General features: G+C 41.2%; 1 protein-coding gene across 1 annotated transcript in view; it reads left to right on the top strand.

Moving 5' to 3' along the window:
- The window catches only part of AGK (acylglycerol kinase), a 204,290-nt gene that overhangs the window by 130,704 nt on the left and 50,902 nt on the right, over nt 1-22,684 (top strand). Inside the window, 3 exon segments of the mRNA XM_053718997.1 lie at nt 8,761-8,781; nt 8,784-8,845; nt 17,156-17,213. Of these exon segments, the coding sequence (XP_053574972.1) occupies nt 8,761-8,781; nt 8,784-8,845; nt 17,156-17,213 (141 nt within the window).

Genomic DNA, 22,684 nt, shown 5'->3' with positions numbered 1-22,684 from the left:
GGAAGAGGCGATTCGCACAGCGCCATTGGATGAGGCTTTGAGCAAAGTTAGAACCCTTAAGCAAGCTAATGCGTTTGTTTCAGATGCCGTAGTACATCTAACCAAACTTACGGCTAAAAATTCCGGATTCGCCATACAGGCACGCAGAGCGCTCTGGCTTAAATCCTGGTCAGCGGATGTAACTTCCAAGTCTAAGCTACTTAACATTCTTTCAAAGGGCAGACCTTATTTGGGCCCCGGCTTGAAGGAAATTATTGCTGACATTACGGGAGGTAAGGGCCACGCCCTTCCTCAGGACAGGGCCCAAACCAAAGGCCAAACAGTCTAATTTTCGTGCCTTTCGTAACTTCAAGGCAGGAGCAGCATCAACTTCCTCCGCTCCAAAACAGGAAGGAACTACTGCTCGTTACAGACAGGGTTGGAAAGGCAACCAGTCATGGAACAAGGGCAAGCAGGCCAGAAAGCCTACTCCCGCCCCTAAGACAGCATGAAGACAGGGCCCCCCTATCCGGAGACGGATTTAGTGGGGGGCAGACTTTCTCTCTTCGCCCAGGCTTGGGCATGAGATGTGCAGGATCCCTAGACGTTGAAGATTATATCTCAGGGATACCTTCTGGATTTCAAAACCTCTCCTCCACAGGGAGGTTCCATCTATCGAGGTTATCAACAAACCTAGTAAAGAGAGAGGCATTTCTACAATGTGTACAAGACCTCGTAATCATGGGAGTGATCCACTCAGTTCCGCGATCGGAACAGGGACAAGGATTTTACTCAAATCTATTTGTGGTTCCCAAAAAAAGAGGGAACCTTCAGACTAATCTTGGACTTAAAGATCTTAAACAAATTCCTAAGGGTACCATCGTTCAAGATGGAAACCATTCGAACCATCCTACGATGATCCAAGAGAGTCAATATATGACCACAGTGGACTTAAAGGATGCTTACCTTCACATACCGATTCACCAAAGATCATTATCGGTACCTAAGGTTTGCCTTTCTAGACAGGCATTACCAGTTTGTGGCTCTTCCCTTCGGGTTAGCCACGGCCCCCGAGAATTTTTACGAAGGTTCTGGGCTCACTTCCGGCGGTACTAGACCACGAGGCATAGCGGTGGCTCCGTACCTAGACGACATTCTGATACAAGCGTCAAGTTTTCAGAATGCAAAGTCTCATACAGAGATAGTTCTAGCATTTCTGAGGTCGCATGGGTGGAAAGTGAACGTGGAAAAGAGTTCTCTGTTACCACTCACAAGGGTTCCTTTTCTAGGGACTCTTATAGATTCTGTAGAGATGAAGATTTACCTGACGGAGTCCAGGTATCAAAGATTCTCAATGCTTGCGTGTCCTTCATTCCGTTCCAAGCCCATCAGTAGCTCAGTGCATGGAGGTAATCGGCTTAATGGTCGCGGGCAATGGACATAGTGCCATTTGCGCGCCTGCATCTCAGACCGCTGCAAACTATGCATGCTCAGTCAATGGAACAGGGATTACTCAGATCTGTCCCCTTTGCTAAATCTGGACCAGGAGACCAGAGATTCTCTTCTCTGGTGGTTGTCACCGGTTCATCTGTCCAAAGGAATGACCTTTCGCAGACCAGATTGGACGATTGTAACAACGGATACCAGCCTTCTAGACTGGGGAGCAGTCCTGGAATTCCTGAAGGCTCAGGGATCGTGGACTCAGGAGGAGAAACTCTTCCAATAAACATTCTAGAATTAAGAGCAATATCCAATGCTCTTCTGGCTTGGCCTCAGTTAAGCAAGACTGAGGTTCATCAGATTTCAGTCGGACAATATCACGACTGTGGCTTACATCAATCATCAAGGGGGGAAACAGGAGTTCCTTAGCGATGTTGGAAGTCTCGAAGATAATTCGCTGGGCAGAGTCTCACTCTTGCCACCCTGTCAGCGATTTACATCCCAGGCGTAGAGAACTGGGAGGCGGATTTCCTAAGTCGCCAGACTTTTCATCCGGGAGAGTGGGAACTTCACCGGAGGTATTTGCTCAACTGATTCGTCGTTGGGGCAAACCGGATCTGGATCTCATGGCATCTCGCCAGAACACAAAGCTTCCTTGTTACGGGATCCAGGTCCAGGGACCCGGGAGAGCGGTGCTGGTAGATGCATTAGCAGAGCCCCTTGGGTTTTCAACATAGCTTATGTGTTTCCACCATTTCTGTTGCTACCTCGACTGATTGCCAGGATCAAACAGGAGAGGGCATCGGTAATTCTGATAGCGCCTGCGTGGCCACGCAGGACCTGGTATGCAGACCTAGTGGACATGTCGTCCCTGTCCACCATGGTCTCTTCCTCTGAGGCAGGACCTTCTAATTCAGGGTCCTTTCACCATCCAAACCTAATTTCTCTGAGGCTGACCTGCCTGGAAATTGAACGCTTGATTCTATCGAAGCGTGGGTTTTCGGATTCGGTTATTGATACATTAATACAGGCTCGGAAACCTGTGACCAGAAAAATTTACCATAAGATATGGCGTAAATATTTATATTGGTGCGAATCCAGAGTTACTCATGGAGTAAGGTTAGGATTCCTAGGATATTGGCTTTTCTACAGAGGGTTTAGAAAAGGGTTTATCCGCTAGTTCGCTAAAGGGACAGATTTCAGCTCTGTCTATCCTTTTACACAAACGTCTGGCAGAGAATCCAGAACGTCCAGGCCTTTTGTCAGGCTTTGGCTAGAATTAAGCCTGTGTTTAAAGCTGTTGCTCTTCCGTGGAGCTTAAACTTGGTTCTTAAAGTTCTTCAGGGTGTTCCGTTTGAATCCCTTCATTCCATTGATATTAAGCTTTTATCTTGGAAAAGTTTTGTTTTTGATGGCTATTTCCTCGGCTCGAAGAGTCTCTGAGTTATCTGCCTTACATTTTGAGTCCCCTTATCTGATCTTTCATTCAGACAAGGTAGTACTGCATACTAAACCTGGGTTTTTACCTAAGGTTGTTTCTAACAGGAATATCAATCAAGAGTTTGTTGTTCCATCATTATGTCCCTAATCCTTCTTCAAAGAAGGAGCGTCTTTTGCATAATCTAGACGGTGGTCCGTGCTCTGAAGTTCTACTTACAGGCAACTAAAGATTTTAGACAAACTTCTTCTCTGTTTGTCGTTTACTCTGGACAGAGGAGAGGTCAAAAGGCTTCGGCTACCTCTCTCTCTTTTTGGCTTCGTAGCATAATACGTTTAGCCTATGAGACTGCTGGACAGCAGCCTCCTGAAAGAATTACAGCTCATTCCACTAGAGCTGTGGCTTCCACCCTGGGCCTTTAAGAATGAGGCCTCTGTTGAACAGATTTGCAAGGCTGCAACTTGGTCTTCACTTCATACTTTTTACAAATTTGACACTTTCGCTTCTTCGGAGGCTGGTTTTGGGAGAAAGGTTCTACAGGCCAATCTGTAGGTTGGGGTGCCAGTCTGGAAACTCAGGGTTCATGGACTCAGGAGGATAAACTCCTCCCAATAAATATTCTGGAGTTAAGAGCAATATTCAATGCTCTTCTGGCTTGGCCCTCAGCTAGCAACACTGAGGTTCATCAGATTTCAGTCGGACAACATCACGACTGTGGCTTACATCAACCATCAAGGGGGAACCAAGAGTTCCCTAGCGATGTCAGAAGTCTCCAAGATAATTCGCTGGGCAGAGACTCACTCTTGCCACCTGTCCTGCGATCCATATCCCAGGTGTAGAGAACTGGGAGGCGGATTTTCTAAGTCGTCAGACTTTTCATCCGGGGGAATGGGAACTCCATCCGGAGGTGTTTGCTCAATTGGTTCTCCGTTGGGGCAAACCAGAATTGGATCTCATGGCGTCTCGCCAGAACGCCAAGCTTCCTTGTTACGGATCCAGGTCCCAGGGACCCAGAAGCGGCACTGATAGATGCTCTAGCAGCGCCTTGGTTCTTCAACCTGGCTTATGTGTTTCCACCGTTTCCTCTGCTCCCTCGTCTGATTGCCAAAATCAAACAGGAAAGAGCATCAGTGATATTGATAGCACCTGCGTGGCCACGCAGGACCTGGTATGCAGACCTAGTGGACATGTCATCCTTTCCACCATGGACTCTGCCTCTGAGACAAGACCTTCTAATACAAGGTCCTTTCAATCATCCGAATCTACTTTCTCTGAGACTGACTGCATGGAGATTGAACGCTTGATCCTATCAAAGCGTGGCTTCTCCGAGTCAGTAATTGATACCTTAATACAGGCACGAAAGCCTGTCACCAGGAAAATTTACCACAAGATATGGCGTAAATATCTTCATTGGTGTGAATCCAAGAATTACTCATGGAGTAGGGTTAGGATTCCTAGGATATTGTCCTTCCTCCAAGAGGGTTTGGACAAAGGATTATCAGATAGTTCTTTAAAGGGACAGATTCTGCTCTGTCCTTTTACACAAGCGTCTGGCAGAAGTTCCAGACGTTCAGGCATTTTGTCAGGCTTTAGTTAGAATTAAGCCTGTGTTTAAACCTGTTGCTCCTCCATGGAGCTTAAACTTGGTTCTTAAAGTTCTTCAAGGGGTTCAGTTTGAACCCCTTCATTCTATTGATATCAAACTTCTTTCATGGAAAGTTCTTTTTCTGATGGCTATTTCCTCGGCTCGAAGAGTCTCGGAGTTATCTGCCTTACATTGTGATTCTCCTTATCTGATCTTTCATTCAGATAAAGTTGTTCTGTGTACAAAACCTGGGTTTTTACCTAAGGTGGTTTCTAACAAGAATATCAATCAAGAGATTGTTGTTCCATCATTATGTCCTAATCCTTCTTCAAAGAAGGAACGTCTTTTGCATAATCTAGACGTAGTCCGTTGCCTTGAAGTTTTACTTACAGGCTACTAAAGATTTTCGCCAAACATCTAACCTGTTTGTTGTTTACTCTGGACAGAGGAGAGGTCAGAAGGCCTCGGCAACCTCTCTTTCTTTTTGGCTTCGGAGTATAATCCGTTTAACCTATGAGACTGCTGGACAGCAGCTCCTGAAAGGATTACAGCTCATTCTACTAGAGCTGTGGCTTCCACCTGGGCCCTTTAAAAATGAGGCCCTCTGTTGAACAGATTTGCAAGGCTGCCAACTTGGTCTTCGCTTCATACTTTTTCCAAATGTTACAAATTTGATACTTTTGCTTCTTCGGAGGCTGTTTTTGGGAGAAAGGTTCTACCAGGCAGTGGTTCCATTCCGTTTAAGTTCCTGCCTTGTCCCTCCCCATCATCCGTTGTACTTTAGCTTTGGTATTGGTATCCCACAAGTAATGGATGATCCATGGACTGGATACACTTACACAAGAGAAAACATATTTTTATTTCTCTTGTAGTGTATCCAGTCCACAGCCCGCCCTGTCCTTTTCAGGCAGGTCTAAATTTTAATTAAACTACAGTCACCACTGCACCCTATGGTTTCTCCTTTATCGGCTTGTTTCGGTCGAATGACTGGATATGGCAGTGAGGGAGGAGCTATATAGCAGCTCTGCTGTGGGTTATCCTCTTGCAACTTCCTGTTGGGAACGAGAATATCCTCACACGTAATGGATGATCCGTGGACTGGATACACTACAAGAGAAATAAAGTTTATCAGGTAAGCATAAATTATGTTTTCTTCATCTGTAGTTTAAAAATAATTAGACTGCCCTCTGGGCGGGCTTATCGACTAGTTTGATAATAAAAGTAATTTGCACTATATTAAACATGAGTTTAATTCTAACATTTGTGTCCCTTTAATAGTTTTCCAATATTGCTGGTAAATAATCCCTGTCGGAAGAGACTTCACATAAGTGCAGTATTTTCCTTATATCCATTTCTTGATATTACGGATTATTACATTTAGTCCTGTTCTTTTTAAATCAGGGACACAGTCAATACCTTGATCCAGCGAATGTTTGTGCCTCTGCTTTCTCGGTCACGTGGTATTAATCTTGCTACAGACAAATAGGGTAGCACCAGACTCAGAGGTTTCTCTTCGTGTCCATCCTCATAAGCAGTTACCAAACTCCTATTCAATAGACAGCTGTCTATGACTGTCAGTGCCGCAACCGTTGTTACTGTGAAACGGTGCAAAACAAACAGATGTAAACCGAGAGCTCAACAATTCTGTATAAAAATAAGTAACCAGCGCCCAGGACTGATATCTGCTCACTATAATAAAGACACCCTAAATAGGTCTAAAAAAACAGACATAGATTAGGATATATAGGAGCGCCACTGGCTAAGATATACCACAGGAGTCAAAATATTAAATCAAAAATTATTTATACAAGTCTTTAATAATTCGACAAAAAATGACAAAAATTAACAAAATTTAACAAATGATGAGATCAGAATGTTGAACCAAACTAATGAACTCACTATAGTACAAAATCTAGGGAAAATAACCTCTTGATTCCTACTACATGAATATAATCCAGAAATGGATTGGTACAGCTCATAAATTTAAAATAGAGTCGTGAAACGTAAGTGTCAATATAACCATAACAATGAAAAATGATTTCAAATAAAGAAAAATGAAAAAATGAAGAAAAAATGAGGAGAAAAAAAAAAAAAAAAAAAAATATATATAATAGTGAAGATAACAATCCAATTAAGGATTAGTTTCTTAGTGAAGGACCCATATTTTTGAGCCTCAAAATAAATTCATTTATCAAATTTAAATAGATAGTGATAGAAAATGGATAAAAAATGTATACATATATAGGAACAAATCAAATCCCTGCAATATATAATACTCTTGAGTGTAATGTGCAATAAATAGTACAATCCAAAAACTAAGTGAATTAAAGCAATACAATCAAATTATTGAGTCAATGCCAATACTATCAAAAGTTGGGTGGGTCTCACCATTTATAAACCTAAAACTCAACTAGGCTGGTACCAGCTGTAATTTCTATTAGCTTTGGGACACACTGGTCTATTCAAATAATAAACTTACATAATAATTGATATAAATCTAGTTATAAATTCATATCAAGTAACAAATTAGATAATAAACTTTTCAATAATTGATACTAAATCTAGTTATAAATTCATATCAAATAATCAAATTAAAAAAACAATTAAAACATTTAAATGATCGAATGAAATTATTGTGAGAAAAAATTGTCCAAAAAGATATTGTCCAAAAATATATCAAATCCTGATGAAATGTTAATGGTAGTTCCTTCCTTAAAAGTAAAAGTCCTTGAGTCTATTGAAGTCCAAAGTCCTAATCCTTTGATAGATGTGTATATATAAAAAAACCTAGAAAAAAAGGAAAAAAAGTGCACTAAACAAAATGTGCTTACTGGGTATGGACTATTGGAATAGTCTTACCGTTCAAAAAGCCCGGTCCTGGATATGATTAGCCTCTCAATCTAATTTTCGGATAGTCGTCTACGCGTTTCGGCCCTCTCAATGTCTTCACATGTCCTTGAAAAAGGCCCCATTGAGAGGGCCGAAACGCGTAGAACGACTATCGAAAATTAGATTGAGAGGCTAATCATATCCAGGACGGGGCTTTTTGAACGGTAAGACTATTTCCAATAGTCCCATACCCCAGTAAGCACATTTTGTTTAGTGCACCTTTTTTCCTTTTTTTCTAGGTTTTTTTATATATACACATCTATCAAAGGATTAGGACTTTGGACTTCAATAGACTCAAGGACTTTTACTTTTAAGGAAGGAACTACCATTTACATTTCATCAGGATTTGATATATTTTTTGGACAATATCTTTTGGACAATTTTTTCTCACAATAATTTCATTCGATCATTTAAATGTTTTAATTGTTTTTTAATTTGTTATTTGATTTGAATTTATAACTAGATTTATATCAATTATTGAAAAGTTCTATTATATAATTTGTTACTTGATATGAATTTATAACTAGATTTATATCAATTATTATGTAAGTTTATTATCTTGAATAGACCAGTGTGTCCCAAAGCTAATAGAATTACAGCTGTGGTACCAGCCTAGTTGAGTTTTAGGTTTTATAAATGGTGAGACCCACCCCAACTTTGATAGTATTGCATTGACTCAATATTTGATTGTATTGCCTTTAATTCACTTATTTTTGGATTGTACTATATTATTGCACATTACACTCAAGAGTATTATATAGGTGCAGGGATTTGATTGGTTCCTATTTATGTATACATTTTTTATTCCCATTTTCTCTATCACTATCTATTTTAAATTTGATAAATGAATTTATTTTGAGGCTCAAAAATATGGGTCCTTCACTAGAACAAAACTAATCCTCTAACTTGGATTGTTATCTTCACTATTATATATTTTTTTTTATTTTTTCTTCATTTTTTCATTTTTTTCTTTATTTGAAATCAGTTTTTCATTGTCTATGGTTATATTGACACTTACGTTTCACGACTCTATTTTAAATTTATGAGCTATAACCAATCCATTTCTGGATCATGTAGTAGGAATCAAAGGGTTATTTTCCCTAGATTTTGTACTATAGTGAGTTCATTAGTTTGGTTTCAACATTCTGATCTCATCATTTGTTAAATTCTTTGTTAATTTTTGTCATTTTTTGTCAATTATTAAAGATCTGTATAAATATTTGATTTTAATATTTTGATCCTGTGGTATATCTTAGCAGTGGCGCTCCTATATATCCCTAATCTATGTAAACGAGAGCTCGCTGCACCCCCAATGCTTATAACCTGGCCTGTCTACTTTAAGAGAACATTTGGGAAACACTGGTGTAGGCAACATGTTTTTCTGTCCCTGGTTTGTCAGGGCAAACTTCTGTCTGCTTTTCTCTTTTAGGGAGATCAAGATCAAGCAGTTGTTTGCCAGTAAATGGATTGCGATGGGGCAGCTACGAGACACAGCTGCTAAAGTTAGCAAGTAAGTCGTTCTCTGGAAACTTTCACTTGGCTAAATAGATATTTAAATCAAAATTTGAATAATAGTGGTTTTTCAAATAATTAAAAAATGCTAGAGTAAGGTTATTGTGTTCTCAATGATCTATTTTTAACTGTTGGAGTGTATTAACTTTCAATACATCATTATGGCTATTGAAAAGCTATGTAAACTAGTGGCATCAGCAGAAATCAACCTCAGTGGGGGGTGGGAAAAGATAGAGCCCCCAGCCCTTTTGAAAGGGTGTTCCTGTACAATATTTGATACAATGACCTTCTTATAAAATGCTTGTCTGAGTACATTGCCCCCTTTAAGGACCCCAACCCTTCAACATTCTTCACAGTTTTTGCCTGTCATACCCTGACCCATAACAAAGGAGATAAGATTACCATAATCCAGGGGTTTATTGAATATGGCTGTAAACTATGGTATAATTGTGATATTTTTTAATGTAGATATTTTACAAGTAGAGCTTAAGTGACACTAATCCGCCCAAAAAATATTTCATGATTCAGATAGAGAATACCATTTTAAACAACATTCCAATTTACTTCCTATTATCTAATTTGCTTCATTCTTTAGATATCCTTTGTTGAAGAAATAGCAATGCACATGGGTGAGCCAATCAGACGAGGCATCTATGTGCAGCAACCAATCAGTAGCTACTGAGCCTATCTAGATATGCTTTTCAGCAAAGTATAGCAAGATAATTAAGCAAATTAGACAATAGAAGTAAATTAGAAGGTTGTTTAAAATGGCATGCTCTTTCTAACTCATGAAAGAAACAATGGGTTAATGTCCCTTTAAATGCTGTTTTTGCTATGTGTATTAAAATGACTTCTTTCTGTCCATACTGGTCTTACTTACTGTAATCAATAATTATATTTATTGCATGTGTGTAGCGTGGTTAGCCATATGTTAATTGGGAAGAAATACAATTTAGCAAATAATAAAGCTGATAACTGAATGTTTCAAGACTACCATGTCATATTGTTATAATACATAGACATCTCTTTTTCATTGCAAATAAATGCTAAGTATTTCACACTGAATATTTACTGAACCTTTCTAAGCAGCTGATTCTGTAAAGCCTCCTCTAAACCTAAATAATTCTAGCTTGACACATTACATTACAATATAATGCTAAAAAAAGTGTTTGTGTTATTCCACTCCAAGCTGGCAAGTTTTTGAAAATCGGGGCCTCAACTCCACTTTTTTATATTTACCCTAGAAGGGCTTTAACAGAGCCCCTATATCCTCCCGTATTTTGCTTCTTTCAAATGAGGTTCCACTGTCCCCTAGAATGAAAATGGGGATCATTTGCCCCAATTAGAAAATGGTTATTTTTAGTGATGGGAAGAGGGCTGCTATAGAGCCCTACATTTCTCCTTTAGATTTAATCCCCCTCTTGAAAAAGGGAATCCCCCTTTTTAAATGAGGTGTTATACTCCATTCTAATTGTAAAGCCCCAGGTACAAACCTGTGCAGTGTGTGAAGAGGGGGTGGTGGGCACATCTTAGAGCCTGTATCCCAACATATAAGCTCTCCATTCTGGTGAGAAGTCTCATCAGTACAGCGAGGTCCCTCAGAGGCAAATATCAGCTTTAGTGCTGTTTATATAACTATGTGTGGCTCTGGGTGCAAAGGAAAGACAACTATATTTCTCTTGTTAAGTGTAGTCAGTCCACGGGTCATCCATTACTTATGTGATTATATCTCCTTCCCAACAGGAAGTTGCAAGAGGATCACCCAAGCAGAGTTGCTATATAGCTCCTCCCCTCACATGTCATATCCAGTCATTCTCTTGCAACTCAACATAGATAGGTCGTTGTGAGAGGTCTGTGGTGTTTTTAAACTTAGTTTATGTCTTCAATCAAAAGTTTGTTATTTTAAATGGCACCGGAGTGTGCTGTTTGTTCTCAGGCAGTATTAGAAGAAGAATCTGCCTGCGTTTTCTATGATCTTAGCAGAAGTAACTAAGATCCACTGGCTGTTTCTCGCACATTCTGAGGAGTGAGGTAACTTCAGAAAGGGGAATAGCATGCGGGGCCCCCCTGCAAACAAGTTATGTGCAGTAAATTACTTTTCTAAGGAATGGAATTGACTAGAAAATACTGCTGTTACCAATGTAATGTAAGTACAGCCTTGAATGCAGTGGTAGCGACTGGTATTAGGCTGATGAGTGTACGTGCACTGAAGTATTTTTCTAGGGAATGGAATTTGTCTAAGAAAATACTGTTAATGCTGAAGTAATGTTTGAGCCTTAACTGCAGTAAAAGCGACTGGTAGCAGGCTTATTAATAACACTTCATAATCTTTTAATGTCCAAAACGTTTACTGGCATGTTAATCGTTTTTTGTGAGGTACTTGGTGATAAAACTTATTGGGGCATGATTTTTCCACATGGCTAACGTTTATTTCTGCATAGAAACAGTTAACTGAGATTTCCCACTGTTGTAATATGAGTGGGAGGGGCCTATTTTAGCGCTTTTTTTGCGCAGTAAAAATTCAGTCACAGTCTTCCTACTTCATCCTCCATTTTCCAGGACGTCCCTAGAGAGTTCAGGGGTCTTCAAAATTAATTTTGAGGGAGGTAATCAGTCGCAGTAGACCTGTGACAGTGTGTTTGACTGTGATAAAAACGTTATTTGTTAAATTGATATCCGTTTTTGGGTTTTAAGGGGTTAATCATCCATTTGCTGGTGGGTGCAATCCTTTGCTAATTTAATACATTTACTGTGAAATTTTGGTTGCTATAACTGATTTGGTTCATTGTTATTTCAACTGTGACAGCTTTTTTGTGCTTCTTAAAGGCGCAGTAGCGTTTTTTATATTGCTTGTAAATTTATTTGAAAGTATTTTCCAAGCTTGCTAGTCTCATTGCTAGTCTGTTAAAACATGTCTGACACAGATGAATCTGCTTGTTCACTATGTTTGAAGGCCAATGTGGAGCCCCATAGAAATTTGTGTACTAAATGCATTGATGTCACTTTAAATAAAAGTCAATCTTTACATGTAAAGAAATTATCACCAGACAACGAGGGGGAAGTTATGCCGACTATCTCTCCTCACGTGTCAGTACCTTCGCCTCCCGCTCAGGAGGTGCGTGATATTGTGGCGCCAAGTACATCAGAGAGGCCCATACAAATCACTTTGCAAGACATGGCTACTGTTATGACCGAGGTATTATCTAAATTGCCAGAATTAAGAGGCAAGCGCGATTGCTCGGGGTTAAGGACAGAGCGCGCTGATGATGGGAGAGCCATGTCTGATACTGCGTCACAATTTGCAGAACATGAGGACGGAGAGCTTCATTCTGTGGGTGACGGATCTGATCCAGGGAGACTGGATTCAGAGATTTCTAATTTTAAATTTAAGCTTGAAAACCTCCGCGTACTGCTAGGGGAGGTATTAGCAGCTCTGAATGATTGTAACACGGTGGCAATTCCAGAGAAATTATGTAGGCTTGATAGATACTATGCGGTACCGCTGTGTACTGACGTTTTTCCTATACCTAAGAGGCTTACAGAGATTATTAGCAAGGAGTGGGATAGGCCCGGTGTGCCCTTTCCCCCCCCCCTCCTATATTTAGGAAAATGTTTCCAATAGACGCCACCACACGGGACTTATGGCAGACGGTCCCTAAAGTGGAGGGAGCAGTTTCTACTTTGGCTAAGCGTACCACTATCCCGGTGGAGGATAGTTGTGCTTTTTCAGATCCAATGGATAAAAAATTAGAAGGTTACCTTAAGAAAATTTTTGTTCAACAAGGTTTTATCTTACAGCCCCTTACATGCATTGCGCCTGTCACTGCTGTTGCGGCATTCTGGTTTGAGTCTCTGGAAGAGGCCATTCGCACAGCTCCATTGGATGAGATTATGAACAAGCTTAAAGCACTTAAGCTAGCTAACGCATTTGTTTCTGATGCTGTTGTACATTTAACCAAATTAACGGCTAAGAACTCTGGTTTCGCCATCCAAGCGCGCAGAGCGCTATGGCTTAAATCATGGTCAGCTGACGTGACTTCTAAATCTAAATTGCTTAATATTCCTTTCAAAGGGCAGACCTTGTTCGGGCCTGGCTTGAAAGAAATTATTGCTGACATTACTGGGGGTAAGGGTCATACTCTTCCTCAGGACAAGGCCAAATCAAAGGCCAAACAGTCTAATTTTCGTGCCTTTCGTAACTTCAAGGCAGGAGCAGCATCAACTTCCTCCGCTCCAAAACAGGAAGGAACTGTTGCTCGTTACAGACAGGGCTGGAAAGCTAACCAGTCCTGGAACAAGGGCAAGCAGGCCAGAAAACCTGCTTCTGCCCCTAAGACAGCATGAAGAGAGGGCCCCCTATCTGGAAACGGATCTAGTGGGGGGCAGACTATCTCTCTTTGCCCAGGCTTGGGCAAGAGATGTCCAGGATCCCTGGGCGTTGGAGATCATATCTCTGGGATACCTTCTGGACTTCAAAGCTTCTCCTCCACAAGGGAGATTTCATCTTTCAAGGTTATCAGCAAACCAAATAAAGAAAGAGGCGTTTCTACGCTGTGTACAAGACCTCTTATTAATGGGGGTGATCCACCCAGTTCCGCGGACGGAACAAGGGCAAGGATTTTACTCAAATCTGTTTGTGGTCTCCAAGAAAGAGGGAACCTTCAGACCAATCTTGGACCTAAAGATCTTAAACAAATTCCTAAGAGTTCCATCATTCAAAATGGAAACTATTCGAACCATCCTACCCATGATCCAAGAGGGTCAATACATGACCACAGTGGACTTAAAGGATGCCTACCTTCACATACCGATTCACAAAGATCATTATCGGTACCTAAGATTTGCCTTTCTAGACAGGCATTACCAGTTTGTAGCTCTTCCCTTCGGGTTGGCTACGGCCCCGAGAATCTTTACAAAGGTTCTGGGCTCTCTTCTGGCGGTACTAAGACCGCGAGGCATAGCGGTGGCTCCGTACCTAGACGACATTCAGATACAAGCGTCAAGTTTTCAAATTGCCAAGTCTCACACAGAGATAGTTCTGGCGTTTCTGAGGTCGCATGGGTGGAAGGTGAACGTGGAAAAGTGTTCTCTATTACCACTCACAAGGGTTCCCTTCCTAGGAACTCTTATAGATTCTGTAGAGATGAAAATTTACCTGACGGAGTCCAGGTTATTAAAGCTTCAAAATACTTGTCGTGCCCTTCATTCCATTCCACACCCGTCAGTAGCTCAGTGCATGGAAGTAATCGGCTTAATGGTTGCGGCAATGGACATAGTACCATTTGCGCGCCTGCATCTCAGACCACTACAATTGTGCATGCTCAGTCAGTGGAATGGGGATTACTCAGATTTGTCCCCTCTACTAAATCTGGATCAAGAGACCAGAGATTCTCTTCTATGGTGGCTTTCTCGGCCCCATCTGTCCAAGGGGATGACCTTTCTCAGGCCAGATTGGACGATTGTAACAACAGACGCCAGCCTTCTAGGTTGGGGCGCAGTCTGGAATTCCCTGAAGGCTCAGGGATCATGGACTCAGGAGGAGAAAGTCCTCCCAATAAATATTCTGGAGTTAAGAGCAATATTCAATGCTCTTCTAGCTTGGCCTCAGTTAGCAACTCTGAGGTTCATCAGATTTCAGTCGGACAACATCACGACTGTGGCTTACATCAACCATCAAGGGGGAACCAGGAGTTCCCTAGCGATGTTGGAAGTCTCAAAGATAATTCGCTGGGCAAAGTCTCACTCTTGCCACCTGTCAGCGATCTACATCCCAGGCGTGGAGAACTGGGAGGCGGATTTTCTAAGTCGCCAGACTTTTCATCCGGGGGAGTGGGAACTTCATCCGGAGGTCTTCGCTCAACTGATTCATCGTTGGGGCAATCCAGATCTGGATCTCATGGCGTCTCGCCAGAACGCCAAGCTTCCTTGTTACGGATCCAGATCCAGGGACCCGGGAGCGGCGCTGATAGATGCTCTGACAGCCCCTTGGGTCTTCAACATGGCTTATGTGTTTCCACCATTCCCGATGCTGCCTCGACTGATTGCCAAGATCAAACAGGAGAGAGCATCAGTGATTTTGGTAGCGCCTGCGTGGCCACGCAGGACCTGGTATGCAGACCTAGTGGACATGTCGTCCTGTCCACCATGGTCGCTGCCTCTGAGGCAGGACCTTCTAATTCAGGGTCCTTTCAACCATCCAAATCTAATTTCTCTGAGACTGACTGCATGGAGATTGAACGCTTGATTCTATCAAAGCGTGGCTTCTCGGAGTCGGTTATTGATACTTTAATACAGGCTCGGAAACCTGTTACCAGAAAAATTTACCATAAGATATGGCGTAAATATTTATATTGGTGCGAATCCAAGAGTTACTCATGGAGTAAGGTTAGGATTCCTAGGATATTGTCTTTTCTACAAGAGGGTTTAGAAAAGGGCTTATCTGCTAGTTCGTTAAAGGGACAGATTTCGGCTCTGTCTATTCTTCTACACAAACGTCTGGCAGAAGTTCCAGATGTTTAGGCTTTTTGTCAGGCTTTGGCTAGGATTAAGCCTGTGTTTAAGACTGTTGCTCCGCCGTGGAGCTTAAACTTAGTTCTTAACGTTTTGCAAGGTGTTCCATTTGAACCCCTTCATTCCATTGATATCAAGCTGTTATCTTGGAAAGTTCTGTTTTTGATGGCTATTTCCTCGGCTCGAAGAGTCTCTGAGTTATCTGCCTTACATTGTGATTCTCCTTATCTAATTTTTCATTCAGACAAGGTAGTTCTGCGTACTAAACTTGGGTTCTTACCTAAGGTAGTTTCTAACAGGAATATCAATCAAGAGATTGTTGTTCCATCTTTGTGTCCTAACCCTTCTTCAAAGAAGGAACGACTTTTGCATAATCTGGACGTAGTCCGTGCCCTGAAGTTCTATTTGCAGGCAACTAAGGATTTTCGTCAAACTTCTTCTCTGTTTGTCGTTTACTCTGGACAGAGGAGAGGTCAAAAGGCTTCGGCTACCTCTCTCTTTTTTTGGCTTCGTAGCATAATACGTTTAGCCTATGAGACTGCTGGACAGCAGCCTCCTGAAAGAATTACAGCTCATTCCACTAGAGCTGTGGCTTCCACCTGGGCCTTTAAGAATGAGGCCTCTGTTGAACAGATTTGCAAGGCTGCAACTTGGTCTTCACTTCACACTTTTTCGAAATTTTACAAATTTGACACACTTGCTTCTTCGGAGGCTATTTTTGGGAGAAAGGTTCTTCAGGCAGTGGTTCCTTCCATTTAAAGTTCCTGCCTTGTCCCTCCCATCATCCGTGTACTTTTTGCTTTGGTATTGGTATCCCATAAGTAATGGATGACCCGTGGACTGACTACACTTAACAAGAGAAAACATAATTTATGCTTACCTGATAAATTTATTTCTCTTGTAGTGTAGTCAGTCCACGGCCCGCCCTGTCTTTAAGGCAGGTTTAAATTTTAATTAAACTCCAGTCACCACTGCACCCTATGGTTTCTCCTTTCTTGTCTTGTTTCGGTCGAATTACTGGATATGACATGTGAGGGGAGGAGCTATATAGCAACTCTGCTTGGGTGATCCTCTTGCAACTTCCTGTTGGGAAAGAGATATAATCCCATAAGTAATGGATGACCCGTGGACTGGATACACTACAAGAGAAATAAATTTATCAGGTAAGCATAAATTATGTTTTTAATATAATTACATTTTGCATGATTTCTTTATGAGTGACACTTGTGTTATAAGGCCCAATTCTCTAACATTTGCTGGCATGGAGAGACATATTAGACTAGCTCTCACTTGATTCATTTTATAAGCATAGTATTCCCCATCTCCCTCTAGTCATTGGTGCCGCTATATTGAAATTTAGTTTTCACTACATTCTAGTGCTGACGTGCTTGCAGATGTGCAGTAACTTTCCTTCAGATACCTGCAGTATAACCTGAGTTCTGAAATAGCAGCATCTATAATAAGAGCGAGGTGCATGGAATGTATTTAGTGTCCCTTGAACTTGGAAGTCCCAGCAAGTGGTCAGCTGCCTCCCATAAAACGTTAAAAAAGCTCTGGCAGTGGAGAGCAAATGGAACAGGCAACTGTCTTTAGATTTAGTTGTTGAAATGAATATACAGAAGGTGGCAGGGCTTGTTTCCTCCATAGAATACAAAGTGATATGTAGAACTCTGTGTCTAATTTATCTTGTACCTTAATTACAGATTGCACAAATAAGTAAATTATTTCTGTACGTATTCCTAACCGTAAATATGCGCACGTCTAGTGGATTGTTTGTACTTTTTTCTGCCTTCTCTTTACAGATATTGGTATCTCGGTCCATTAAAGGCTAGAGCTGCTCACATGTTCAGCACTCTGAAGGTAATATCAAGATTCTGCTATTTAAAGGGCCAGTAAACCTAAAAATAATGTTATATAATTCTGCACATAGTGTAGAATTATATAACATTATATTAGTGCTAGTTTTTTATTACATAATATATCCGGTGATTTTTTTATAAAAAGAAGAGGGTTTCCCAGACCCGCCCTCTGTGCTCTACTGAGCGGGTCTGGTTTTCCCTCAGAGCGCATCAAGCCAGCTGTTTAGTCACAGCCTGGCCCGACCGCGCCATTACATTCAATGCAGCTCGCTCCTGCCCCCTCATCACATGACTGTGACTATTTATTATCTATTGAGTTGCATTAACTACTGTGTTGTGCTAACTCCTAAATAACTCCCCGGGTGTGAACACATTGTTATCTATATGGCCCACATGAATTAGCAGTCTCCTGTTGCGAAAAGCAAAAACAAAAGCATGTGATTAAGAGGCTGTCTATAGAGCCTTTGAAACAGGCAGACATTTAGAGGTTTAAAATGTTATAAAGTATATTAATCTAACAATGTTGGTTGTGCAAAGCTGGGGAATGGGTTGTAAAAGCGTTATCTATCTTTTTATACCATAACAATTTTTGTGTAGACTGTCCCTTTAAATCTCATCCTTCACACCTAGGAATAAGTAGAACCTCTCAACAATTTTCATTGAGCTCTACCTTTATATACATATTGGTTATGTCTTATATCCATTAGAGCCAAGCTGGGGCCTATATATTGGGTGGCCTTTATCTGGCACTACTAGGAGAGTGAATACACTGAGATTATATTCAGCATTAATATAACACTTCTATTCTCCTACACTTGTGTCATGTTCTGATATTGGTAGGGTCAGTACCCAGCATGTGCATATGAAGGCAGAGTGGGGACACCTTGCTAGGTCCTGGGAAGTGTATTCTGCAAGAGTTTTCTTTCTTTCACTCCTCACATTCAGTCCTTGGCTAAATCCTGCCTCTTCCGCCTTAAAAACATCTCTAAAATTAGACACTTCCTTACACAAGACACAACTAAGATTCTAATCCACCCCCTCATCCTTTCCCGCCTCGATTACTGCAACTCTGTCCTGTCTGGTCTCCCTATCTGCTGCCTAGCTCCTTTACAATCCATAATGAATGCCTCTGCCAGACTCATCTTCCTTACACGTCGCTCTTCATCTGCTGCACCTCTCTGCCAATCCCTTCAATGGCTTCCTTTTGCCTTCAGGATTAAACACAAAATTCTCACTCTGACATACAAAGCCTCAACTGCACTGCTCCCCCCTATATCTCAGACCTTGTTTTTTAAGTGGTTAGTCTGCTTGAAAAAAACAATATATGATCTTTGTGTGTATCTCACATTAAAAGCACTAAAACTGATTTTTAAATAATGTGAGTGTAAAAGGTGAAGAGGCTATAATACAGAGGTGTAAAATGTCCTAGCAGTAAAGGGTTAAAATAAACTTCCTTTCTGTTAAGCCACAGCAAAAAGGGTGTTCAAATGTGTTTTTTAATGTTCACGTGATCAGTCAATGCACAATTTATTTCTAGAAATGAGTTGTGCACAAACATGCATGTCATTATACATTAAACTTTTCATTTTTATGCTTTATAACTTTTTTTAATTATTAACCCCACTGCTATATTTCTTTTTTCAAACCCCTGTGCTAAGCTAATATTGAACTTTTAGTTTTTTCTGCTTATTGTTAAACACTATTGTAAGTCATATGTTAGTGTGTAACACACACACACACACACACACACACCTTTTTTTCAACAGGCCCAGTAGATTCAAAATATACCATTATTTTATTTATATTTAATGATGTAAGAAGACTGCAGAAAAAAAATGTATTTTGTAAAATGATGGTCCAACGTCTTTCTTAACATATGGGATATATTTCTCGCCACTAGGAGGAGGTCAAGAACCCATATAAGAGGTTAAAATCCCTCCCATCTCTCTATAGTTTTGTTCTTGGCCTCGTAGGAGATGGTTGAGAATAGTGGTTGTTCCAGCTACTTTCTTATGGATTACAAATTGGCAGCTCAGACCTATGTGAGACCCAGAATCCCTAGGGAGTGTCGTTTACCAAGAAAATAGAAGAAACTTCACTGCAGCTGAATGTTACAGGGGCATAGAAATACCCTGTTATGTGCACAGCATTTCCCTAATGTTACTCCAGCCATAACTACCCTCAGGCGTCACAGGAACTCGTCCCAAGCCTCCACTGAGGGACTCAGGTATTTCCTACTGCAATCCTCTACGGTACTTAATACCTGCACTGGATGGCATATCTACTGGATACTGCTGCAGCTGCATTGACATGCCTGGTAAACTAGTGGAGGGGTGCTTCATAAGTTAAGGGACTTTACAAAGCACAGACATAGTCCAGAGGGTATTTGTAGGTACTCTGACTCAGGTACAGCAAAACAGGGGACTTAACCTGCTCTCCTCATGACACAATTTGTTTCTCCCTATGAGGTCCCTAAAGGTTCTATCATCATTGGGAACACTATCAAGGTGGCCTCTGGCCCCTTACAGCCCTCTTGCAGCTCTAAGGACAATTTTGGGGGCACTTTTAAAATTTAGGTGTATGGCCCTTTAAGAAGACTGGCATTTGCTTAGTGCAATATGCGTCTTGATAGAGGAGGCTCTGGTTAGGCTGGGGACCAGTGTTTAATAGTTTTTATGGGGGTTTTATGCTTGGTGCACTATCTTTTATTTAAAAGAACCAAGTGTTTTAACCTTTTAACAAGGCCTATATAATATATCTCAGTCGGCAGATTAGGGGTTAATGTTTGAAGTTAGGTGTCGGCGATGTTAGGGAGGGCAGATTAGGGGTTAATACTATTTATTATAGGGTTAGTGAGGCGGATTAGGGGTTAATAACTTTATTATAATAGCTGTGCGGTCCGCTCGGCAGATTAGGGGTTAATAAGTGTAGGCAGGTGGAGGCGACGTTGTGGGGGGCAGATTAGGGGTTAATAAATATAATATAGGGGTCGGCGATGTTAGGGCAGCAGATTAGGGGTACATAGGGATAATGTAAGTAGCGTGGCTTTACGGAGCGGCAGATTAGGGGTTAATAATATTATGCAGGGGTCAGCGATAGCGGGGGGCGGCAGATTAGGGGTTAATAAGTGTAAGGTTAGGGGTGTTTAGACTCGGGGTACATGTTAGAGTGTTAGGTGCAGACGTAGGAAGTGTTTCCCCATAGCAAACAATGGGGCTGCGTTAGGAGCTGAACGCGTTTTTTTGCAGGTGTTAGGTTTTTTTTCAGCTCAAACAGCCCCATTGTTTTCTATGGGGGAATCGTGCACGAGCACGTTTTTGAAGCTGGCCGCGTCCGTAAGCAACTCTGGTATCGAGAGTTGCAGTGGCGTTAAATATGCCTGTACGCTCCCTTTTTGGAGCCTAACGCAGCCATTCTGTGAACTCTCAATACCAGAGGTATTTAAAAGGTGCGGCCAGAAAAAAGCCAGCGTTAGCTACGCCGGTCGTTACCGACAAAACTCTAAATCTAGCCGATAGTTTTTTAAGTTTTAGTCTGCATTTTATATACTGTTGTACTTTTCATGCTCTTTGGAATATTATTTGCAGTAATGTACATTATGCAGGTTTTTGTACACTATTGGGATATAAAATTGCTAAGAGCTGTCTTTTGCATGTTCAGCAGCATTACATATCCTATTCTATTAGTATACTCCGTTTCTCTTACTTGGTGTATTCAGTCCACGGATTCATCCTTACTTGTGGGATATTCTCAATCCCTACAGGAAGTGGCAAAGAGAGCACACAGCAAAGCTGTCCATATAGCTCCCCTCAGGCTCCGCCCCCCCAGTCATTCTCTTTGCCGCTCTAACAAGTAGCATCTCCACGGAAGGGTAAAGAGTATGTGGTGTTAGATTTGTAGTTTTTATTTCTTCAATCAAGAGTTTGTTATTTTAAAATAGTGCCGGTTTGTACTATTTACTCTGAGGCAGAAAGTGATGAAGATTTCTGCTGAGAGGAAAAAGATTTTAGCATGTTGTAACTAAAATCCATTGCTGTTCCCACACAGGACTGTTGAGTACAGGAGAACTTCAGTTGGGGGGAACAGTTTGCAGGCTTATACTGCTTAAGGTATGTTCAGTCATTTTTTCTAACAAGACCTGGTAGTGCTAGAAGACTGACAGAAACCCCATGAGGGAAGGTAAGCCATTTTCTAAGACACTGTATAGAATGATGGCTTCAGTTAAGGGCTTTAATACTGACAGACACTGTGATGGGCTAAATCGATTACTTTATTAGAGTAATCTTATGTTTATTAAGCGTTTTTAGACGTTGTAAACACTTTTTGGGGACTTTTTTATGCCTGGCATTTAGTATGACAGCTAATCTGACTCAGAAAGGCCCCATAACTCTGGAGTGATGAGGGAGGGGGCCTCATTTTCGCGCCTCAATTGCGCAGTTAATTTACAACACAGCTCCATGCAGCTTCATGTGCAGAGCCTTTAGAGTACAGGAGGACTTCAGGGAGGCTTAATTTGCACCTGCAATTACCCCTAAAGGAAGGTAAAGCCACAGCAAAGACTGTGGCATCGTACTGTAGTGGGTTAAACCGGGTGTTTACTTCATTTTGCTCCGGTTTGGGCATTAAGGGGTTAAACTATTTGAAAATGTGTGTGCAATCATTTCAAGGCATTAGGATCATGTGGTGAAAATTTCATTAAGATCGGATGTTTTTTGATGATTTGGTAAAAAAGTGTGTGCCTTTTTATTATTTAAAGAGACAGTAACGTTTTTTCAAAAAGTATTTTTTTCAACATTTTAGTGTTGTCTGAGTCTGTCAAACATGTCTGAGCCTTCAGATAGACCTTGTTCTTTATGTTCAAAAGCCATGGCAGTACCCCCATTGCATTTATGTTTAAAGTGTGCAAAAACATCTAAGCATTTTAAAGATCATCCAGTGACAATTAAAAATGCTGCCCAAGATGATTCCTTAACGGAGGGTAATGAGGATAGTCCTTCCTCCCCCCACGTGTCTACACCAGTTACGCCCGCGCAAGCGATCCCTAGTACCTCTAGCGCATTGTACCCTATCACTTTACAACAATTAGCAGCAGTATTGGATAATTCCCTTGCAGCATTTTTATCCAAACTGCCAGTTTTTCCAAGAAAGCACGATAGCTCAGTTTTAAATACAGAGGATGAGCAATCTGAAGCTTTGGATAATTTATCTGTAGTACCCTCACAAAACTCAGAGGTAGCAGTGAGGGAAGGGCTGTCTGAGGGAGAAATTTCTGACACAGGAAAAGTTTCTCAGCAGGCAGAGTCAGATTCCTTAGCGTTTAAATTTAAGCTGGAACACCTCCGCGTCCTGCTTAAGGAGGTTTTAGCTACGCTGGATGATTGTGACCCCATGATCCTATGGATAAAAAATTGGAAGGATTGCTGAAGAAAATTTTTGTTCAGCAAGGTTTTCTGCTTCAACCAATTGCCTGCA

The sequence above is a fragment of the Bombina bombina genome, chromosome 6, assembly GCF_027579735.1.
Source record: "Bombina bombina isolate aBomBom1 chromosome 6, aBomBom1.pri, whole genome shotgun sequence".
Taxonomy (NCBI): domain Eukaryota; kingdom Metazoa; phylum Chordata; class Amphibia; order Anura; family Bombinatoridae; genus Bombina; species Bombina bombina.
The sequence above is the reverse complement of the archived record's forward strand: the minus strand, read 5'-3'. Positions and strand labels throughout refer to the sequence as shown.